The 9626-nt window shown below is 36.3% G+C and overlaps 1 protein-coding gene across 1 annotated transcript; it reads right to left on the bottom strand.

Moving 5' to 3' along the window:
• Positions 1 to 5624: 5624 nt before the first annotated feature.
• LOC126762361 (pyridoxal phosphate phosphatase PHOSPHO2-like) lies at positions 5625 to 7946 on the bottom strand. The gene has a single exon (XM_050479076.1). The coding sequence runs from the start codon at positions 7333 to 7335 to the stop codon at positions 6556 to 6558; it is 780 nt and encodes a 259-aa protein (XP_050335033.1). The 5' UTR covers positions 7336 to 7946; the 3' UTR covers positions 5625 to 6555.
• Between the last annotated feature and the right edge of the window lie 1680 nt (positions 7947 to 9626).

Below are 9626 nucleotides of genomic sequence, written 5' to 3'. Positions count from 1 at the left end.
CAGTCACACGTTCAATATTTATTATGACATTTGGATCGTTATCCATATTGATGCTACACATTCAATACTTATCATGTCTGTATTTGTTCGAAATAAATCACGTTTTTGAACCAAAGGTGTTAAAAAATAGTTAGCTTTATTATTTATTTAATTTTTTGTCTGTTTTTCAGTGGAGGGATTGTTGCTTCGCTCCACCACTAATAAAAAATGCAAAACAATGAAAATTAAGGGAAAATGTGAAACTTAAATGTATTTGATGAAACATATTGTACTGTGATGCATCATGGTATATATTTTTCAATGGAAAACTAACAAGCTTAAACACTTTCAAGCGATTACCATGATTGTGGTAGGACAATGTTTTACCCGCTAATAATATTTGCAAGACTAAACTTATGATAGGAAGTCCTTAATACATCAGATTGTATTAAATCCCGATATTAATGTTCTCAAGGCCAAATTTGTGACGAGAATGCCCTAATCTATATCATTCATGGATTAACCAAATTTCTTGTTTTAAATATAATGAGATTCAACCTAATTCATTTGCGGTTAAAAGAAATACATATAAAGTTTGTCAAAGAATTGTTTGCGAAATGAAAAAGTATACAAATTCATATTTCGTAAACTATGATACCTTTTTATACTCTTGCAACCTGTTGCTACAGAGTATAATAGTTTTGTTCACCTAACGGTTGTACGTATCACCTATAACCGGGATAGATATAGGGTTATATACATATATATGTACATATGATCAGGATGACGAGAAAAGCATAAATCTGTCTGTCTGTTCGTTCGTCCGTCCGTGCAAGCTGTAACTTGAGTAAAAGGTGAGATATCTTGATGAAACTTGGTGTGCGGGTTCCTTAGTACAAAGCCAGTATAAAAATTTGGCGATGGGCGTGGAACCGACCACATTTTTGTGAAATCCCATTTCTCGGGACCCGTCCGACCGATTTCGGTATAGCATTTAGTATGTAGCATTCTTCTCATATTCCTATGGCACCGTACGAAAATGGAGGAAATCGGACAAGAACCACTCCTACTTCCCATATATCACAATTTTAAATTCAACCTTACCATTTCTCTTTCCAGTACACAAACCAAAAAGCAATTAATATTACGTCACAAAACTTTGCATGAATAATGCCCTCAGCGTGTGCCACCTTATGACCAAATATCAAATCTAATAAAAACTGTTCAAGCCATTAGGTACCGAAAATTTAGACCCCTGTACCTATAGTTGAATTTTGATTGAAAATATTGGTCAATGTGTGAGATATATAATTGAAATTCAGGGCCAATACTTCCCTTAGTCCCCATATACATAATATTAAACCTTTTCGAACTTCTGGGTAACTTTGTACCGCATATATCGACTAATATGTGAGTTATCTCAAGAAAAACGAGAGAGTATGGTTTACTCGTAACAGTGCATCTTTCTGCCTAAAATGAATAAAGTTGAGAGAAAATTTGATCTAGCCCCTATATAACTAATATTAGGATTTTCGAACATCCGGCTGACTTTACTCCTTGTGATTGCCTTATAAAATCGTGATACTTTTTAATGCTCGTGTAGCTTTAGTTATTTTGCAAGGGTCATCAAAAACTTTTATTTTTTCATTATGTGTAGAAGTTTACGCAAGTGGCCATTCACTTCGAGGAGATAGTTGCACTTATGAATAGGGAACGCGTATCGATAGCTGCGGTCCAAGAAACCAAGTTAAACAGCCGCTCAGATCTTCTGAGTTGTGCAGGTTTCAACGTTATACGTAAGGATCGCGAGCGAGATAATGGTGGTGGCCTAGCCTTCATATTGCACAACACCGTGCAGTATCGTCTAATCGATGAAGACATCGACTGCAGGGATACTACCCTAGAATGTTAGGGTATAGCTATCTGGTCAGGCGATGTCGAGCTCGAAATATTTAATATATACATCCCCCCAGTTACATGTTGCCTTACAGGATATCACCCGAATATAGGCGCGCTACTTCGTGGTGAAAACCGTTTGGTACTAGGCGACTTTAACGCGCAACACGATCTTTGGCATTCCTACCTGCCAAATGACCGTAGAAGGATGGAGCTGGTGGAACAGATTGACGATTCGACATTCTGCACAATGAATGACGAAGTCCCCAACGCTCTACCCATTCCTAGGGACGTATGCGTTGGCGAACGTCAATTCCGCAAGATGATCGCAGCAGCTACCGCTGGCTTCATCCCGGCTGGAAGAATAGCGGAAATCCGCCCCAATTTCCCAGCCGAAGCAGTCAAAGCTTTGCCAAACCCGGAGAGACATGACGATCGAGTTGAAGTTCAATTCAATGGTCATGCCTCTTCGGACCCGAAGAAGTGCGCTAGCTACTTTAGCCGGCAATTTACACTGCTCCCTTCGGTAGACAAACCAAGCGATGTGTTAACCGACGGCTGCGCAAAATGCCAAACGACTGCGCGCCACTACTTTCACCGATGAGGAGGTTCAGAATGCCATCAACAAATCGAAGTCATCTAGATCCATTGGCCCTGATGGAATCAATTTGCTTATGCTAAAGCATCTAGGTTCGACGGGAGTAAGCTATCTTACCAAGTTAAGGAACATAATGCACTCCTCTCCAAGCAGTTCCTGCTAGGATGTTTTCGTAGAAATCACCCTTGCCTACTAGGAGCATCAAGAGGTCCTTCCTTAACTACGTCGTAGACATCGTACACCGACCGGTCTTCGTACGCAACTGACTTCCGACAGGTACTGACCGCCATTCACAGTGGAGAAATTAACACCTTCACCGACTCCCTTCCCGTGAAAGGCGTTCTTGGAGTCAAATCACCACACATCGCAGACGAAGAGCTCGAGTTGCCTCGAGAAACGCGAGTGACCCTAGCGCAGTTTCGTTCTGGATATTGTAGCAGGTTAAACTCCTACTTATTCAGAATAGACCCCGACATATCCGATATACATATGTTCTGCATGCAATGAGTCTCCACATTACACCGGCCACCTCTTTCCATGCTCTGCCAACCCTGCTCATCTAACACCCCTTTCTCTTTGGTCCGACCCCGTCGAAACAGCACGTTTCCTGGGCCTCCCGTTAGATGACGTCGACGACAACACATGGATAACCCTTACCATCCTAACGGGGATTGATAACCGTTAGAGCAACAACAACAACAAAATGCGATGAATGGGACATGGACTGAGACGAGTAGGCCCTTGTGGCATTTACTACAGTGGATATATAAAGGAGCGCAAATTCGGTGCGGAATTCGTAGTGGGAGAGAGACTCCTTCGCCGGGTGCTGTCATTCACTCCGGTGGATAAACGTTTAGCCAGAATCGGCATCAAAGCGAAGTTCTTCAACATATCGCTGATTTGCACCCACGCCCCCAAAGAAGAAAAGGACGATATGACCAAAGATGCCTTCTATGAGCGAGTTAATTTTTACATGAAGTACGATATGACCAAAGTTGCCTTCTATGAGCGACTTAATTTTTACATGAAGTAAAATAATATATTTTAGAGCTGCACCGAAATGTGTACTTTTATTAATACTCTTAAGAATGACTTATTACATGGTTCGTACTTCTATTTATATACATATATGTACGTACTAACTAGTATGTTGACTTATTACTAGTTGTTAATTTGTTTGGATAAAATATATTATTTGTATAGGTTTGTTTAAATAAATCTTAGTGCTACTTATACGATTGAGATGCTGGTTGTTTACCATTAAATAACTATTTGGGCTGTTATTGTTTGTTGTACAGATAGTGCACTTCTAGTGTTCCAAGATAAGGTTGTTTTGATGAATTGTCTTTAATGTTGTTTTGTTTACTGAAACATAAGGTTGTTTTGATGCTTGTTTGTTTAGGATGTCTCCAGTGTTTTAAACGTGCGTACGCTCCGAGGTCCTAACATCGACTTGGACCACTATCTATGGAGTAAAAAACGCTCGTCAACAAACATAAGAAAGGATCGCCGTCGAGAAGCTGCAATTACAACAGACAACCGAACGATTTTCTACTCGGCTTGCACTCCTGCTCTCTGAGAGCACTCATCAGGAACTCGGTATAAAGGAATTGTTGGACAGCATTTCAAACTCCTTACGTACAGCTGCAAACGAAACCATTGGTTTTCGGAAAATGCAAAAGAACAGCTGGTGCGATGAGGAGTGCCGTGTCGCAGCGGAGAGAAACAGACTGCCTACCTCGCAATGTTACGATCGACCACAACACGTGCGTGATGAGATAGATACCGAGAGCTCAAGAGGGAAGCGAGACGCATTTGCAGACAAAAAAAGAGGAGACCGAAATGCGTGTGCATATCTCACATTCCACTAAAGTTACATAAACCAAACTTCTTAAGTACAAGGCTTTGTAGCACTACTTTACATACTGTGAAAGGTTGGACTCGAATTATAACCAAGTCCACTCCCCATATAACGGTTCTGATGAAAACTACTAAATTTTACATTTAGATAAGATGGTACGGAATCGCTTTATAGGAGCCGGTATCAAAACTGGACAATGATCGTGGTTTTGACCGTCTTTAGATGTAATCCAATATCAACCAAATTTGGTGTGTAACTGTATTGTTTCTTCAACATTCTTATACCTGTATGTCGGACAGTTTGTGAGTTATCTTCATAAAATTGCTTAGAAACATGTTCTCGCGATAATAGACAACTTTAACCGTTTATGTTTGTCAAATATACGATATTTTAATCAAATTAAGTAAAGCCATAATGTGATTTAGTTCTAAAACTCATATATCTCACCCTAATATAGGAACCGACTATTTCTGTTTTCTTCATATATCTAATATAATAAGTTAGGCTTTTTTTGTCGTCATTAGGTCGATTTTAACGTCAATATTTCGGGCACGAACTAAAATGTGGTAATGATGTCTACGGCCTATAATATATGTATATAAACTATTAATAATAAATTTAATTGTAAAATAATATTTTTTGTTATAAAGTTTTGGCAACACTTGAAAGTATTTCCCCCTCTCTAAAACATACAATTAAAGGTTAAGGTTTGCGCAGCTGCACTAGCTCCTATGATCAAGGTCCCGTCTTTGTCTAAAAATAAACTATCCTTTCCATATATGTATATGGTATATAAGACAATACTCAGATCGATTTGATCGTATGAATTTCAAATCTTAGGGAGCTCGGCTGATACAAATAGTAAAGTTATTCTAGCTTTTCGCACTATGGTGTGTGCACCTTTTTATCTTAGAACTGACGTTTTCCAGCAAAACTTAAAAATGCTCAAAACTGAATAGTAGTCGTCACCCCTCTGGATTGGAGAACCAGCCTAACGTATGTACTTGCGATCCAACCGCTGGATCATAGACAACAATGTAGAAGACTAAAGATATTCCCTCCATTAGACTCACCTTCATTGTAGTAAAATATTTTTCATTGTACTATAGATCGACATTATTGTTTTTTGCTAGTAAATTTAGTCATTGTCGTTTTAATAACAAAACAGATTATAAATAAAACTGAATATAACAAAAAAACTGTAATATAATAAATTTTAAAATACTTTAATATTCAATATCAATATCAACACAGAAATTTAGTAATTTCATTTCATCATGTTAACTTTTCGATTTTAGACAAAATTTGAGTAATGCTGCCTAATAATTTGAACAGTTATCCCCAAAAAAGAAAGCTAAGGGTTGTTAAATGCGTTTCAAAATATATTAATTTCAGTAGCCATCCGCAAAAAAATATTGCCATAGTTTCTACCCCTAGTATACTGGCAACTATATTATAATAACCTTACGCAGTGGTTTATATAATAGTTCTAGAATGGGGGTAAAAGCTTTTTAAACTACGTCGATCAATAAAATTATTGAACAAATTGCAAACTAAGTACTACGGAATAGTGCGGTACATTGATGGGAGAATCCCACTGATTGCCGTAAAACCATTTGCTGAAGGTTGTGTTTTCTGATTTTGTCAAAAAAATGTAGTACTCGATCATAACACAAAATCGCAACTCCCGACTCAGTTGACTTTGGTAGGTAACCAATATAGACTCGTAATGTACATACATATATACAAGTATGTATACTTGTATATGGTATTGCTCTTAATTTTTACAAACTTCAAAAATATATAAAGACCCGAACTTATCTTTGACACATAAGCTAGATGCATAAATATTTTTGATGGGCTTGTCTTTGGAGTGTCACGGGCTACTTTCAAGTTAATATTGAGGTAAAAATTCTAAAATGGAATGTAATACTTTTTCGTTGGCAGTTGAGATTTCGCGTTGAGTAAAATAACGGGAAAAACTTAGCAAAATAGTTCCAGTTGTAAATACGACTGTGTTAAAATTTATGTAGCTGTTTGATCCATTTGGCCATCTACAAAATGCACTTATGAGATCAGAAAACTATAACATTCTCTACCTGATATACTCAGACACCCAAATAATATGAATCATGGAGCACTTCTCCAATCGTAAGAGTTATTAATTTTTATTAGGACTTAATTAGCTGCAAAGAAATATAAATTACACTAAAATTTTTTCTTAAGATGAGTTTACTACGCCGTAACAAGTTAGTTTAGGTAATTTTTTAAGATTGTCTGTGTCTTTATTTTGAGCCAATTTAGCAATTAATTCATACCCACTAACCCACAAGTAAATTTCCGGTTTTATTTTTAGTTTTTTGCGATTTTGTTGAATTTTCTCAGCCAGAGTATCGTATTTGCGTGCGCACACAAGATCACAGGATCCCAAACCCAATGCAGGGCAGAAATCCCCGCTACCATTTCCGATGTACGCCACACGATCGTACTTTATATTCAGAGCTTTCTGCATTGAAATGAATTCTTCCATCACACGCCGCTTGCACAAGTTCTGTGGGCTATACGGACATTCTGCACAGTGATAACCGCTCACAGTAACCTCTCCGCAATCATTGATCTTTGAGGGATTGCAATAAATACCAGTGAAACAGTGGAAAATCCCATGTTGTTCCAGCCAATCGGCGATTAAAATGCGATAGCCGTCACTGATCAAGATCAAGTCATAAGTCGGCTCAGTTGAATTCCACAGATAGTGTATCAGCTTAACCATTCCGGGCACGGGCGGCACGGCGCGTATAAATTTGCACATTGTATTCGCCGGGTAGCCCATTGAATGGAGTTCCTTAAATGCTTTATTGGTGTAATCTATCCAACCCTTTTTCTGCGAGTCGTTCTTTTGAGGGCGTCGATAATTCGGTATGAATTGGAAAAGTTGACGCATGGAGTTGACGCTAATGATGGTCTCGTCGAAGTCGAAAATAATTAACTGGCGTGAAGGCATTTTTCGTGACTTTCGTATATATTATTGATTAAAATAGAAGACTATGGACACTGCAGAAAGATAAAGAAAATTCTACGTAAATTTTGAATTGATGATGATTTGGATTGTTTGAATATTTATGAAATTCCAATTGTTTATATTTTTTGAATTGTGATATGCTTTGACGTTTGGGTATGATTAAATCATGTGTACATGAACATGTTCTGAGCATCATAAGGAGTATACAATTTCAATTAAATTTTGAGTTTAGCAAACAGTGTTGATCAAAATATAATGTTTTAAGTTTTTAATAATATCTTAGACAGTTTTTAGTAAACATTTTTGAATGAAATATTTGTACACGCAATAGTCAATCCTCGGATCGTTTTTCGGAAGTTTTTCTTTGCGTTTTTTCGAAGTTGCGTCGTTACTGAACTAAGACTTATTTTCGCTGTGAGTCGTTATTTCTTTAAATGGGTATTACGAATTGCGATGTTAGAATCAGAAACCTTTGAAAATCAAGAATGATAGAATACAAGATTACGACGACCGCCATTACGAAACGTCATAGTTCCGTGTTGAGAAGAACAAGAGTGAAAAACTGTCAAATGCCTTGCAAATTGTAAACAGAAAAGTAAACACTTTTGTAAATTCGCAAAATATTATTAATTCTTTCGATTTTAATGAAAAGTTTTAGTGAAGCGATTGAATATTGTTGAGTGAAAAGATTTGAATCATTTCTAAAGAAATATATGGGCCTATTGATAATAAAATTGTCTATTAAGTTGTGATTCAAATGGAGAAGACGTTTCTTGTGTTGTATATAAATATATACATATATTATAAGTTCAGATGTATCAGATATATGAAATTATGATAAAAGAATTGTGAAATTATTAATTTAGTATTAAATATATCATTTCTTTTGCAAAATAACACCCATTTTTTGGCAACTTTTAAATCGGCCGGAAAACTGAAAAAACTCGTTTTCGATCCTTTAATTGCATATTCTTACAACAAGCCACTGTACATTTCATTTTAAAAAATTAATATATTTATGCTTAGAAATTTAAATAAATACAACAGTACATTTACACTGGTTTTCTTCATTTGAACAATTTCCACACATGCTACTCTATTTATTGTGGATGTGCCTAAAACTAATTATATACATATTTTCTCGCAACAATATTCTAAACATTCCACTGAAATTTTTCCTGCAAAGACGACTGAATTAATATTATTTTGGGAATTTCAAAAAGTGTTTACTTTTCTGTTTACAATTTGTATGCATTTCTATGCTTGTTCTTCTCAACGCAAAACTGTTACGTCACGAAATTGTTGAACAATGTATTTGTTTTTGTAAGAATTGTCAAGAGCTAAACCGAAAAAAACTAACTGTAAACTAGTGTCGTAATCTTGTATTCTATCATTCTTGTTTGAAAATCATAATTTGAAGAGCTGTTCGAAGAAACCTATCTTTGATGTTTACATATACAATGATTCCCATTGAAAATAGCTATTAACTTTATTGTGTTTCAATTTGAGTCGCCATATTTTAGAACATATCTACTATACAAAGCGAGGTCTTACTGTAATTTGTTTTTTCCATAGACATTACAGAAATATTATCAATATAATTGGTATTTGGTTTGGAGATTAGGGGAACATTTGGACTGATTTAAATAATTTTTAGCACTGAACAGTATTGTTCTATGATAACATTCACATTCACACAATGCATTAAGTAACCGAAATATTCACCATTAAATAGAAATAAGACCCGAAAATCTTAAAAACAGGTTCAAATACGGAGGATTGGTTTAATTTTTGATAAGAAACCACTTTCTGATCAAGATGGTACGATTATGTCTACGTAATTTCGTGAAAATATATCACACGTTGAGCAACATAAGCCGTATAAAGTCAACAGGTAAGTCGAAATATATACCTACATATATTAGGGACAGGGAAAGGTCTTGACGGATTTCAGTTACTTTAGACATTAATCTAAAGTATGCAACACAATATTTTCAGAAAATTTTATAACACACACTTTGGTTTTAGTTAGCATAGCAGGCCTTGAGCTCAGTATCGAGCTTCTACACTTTGGCATGTGCACAAAACATTGTTTTGGTGTCGTTGATTGCACTTCATGCGAGCATCTCCATAGATGCTTTTCGATTCTTTCTGAATGGCAAATTAAAAAAGAAAACGACGGTTTCAGGTATTTAATACCGATCTTTATTATCGCATTCAAAATATTTTCCATACACTTGTTATGAGCCCGGCTGAGATGGAATTCAGAGCGA

This window comes from Bactrocera neohumeralis, chromosome 6 (assembly GCF_024586455.1).
Source record: "Bactrocera neohumeralis isolate Rockhampton chromosome 6, APGP_CSIRO_Bneo_wtdbg2-racon-allhic-juicebox.fasta_v2, whole genome shotgun sequence".
In the NCBI taxonomy this organism is placed as follows: Eukaryota; Metazoa; Arthropoda; class Insecta; order Diptera; family Tephritidae; genus Bactrocera; species Bactrocera neohumeralis.
This window is presented reverse-complemented; position numbering and strand designations above follow the sequence as displayed.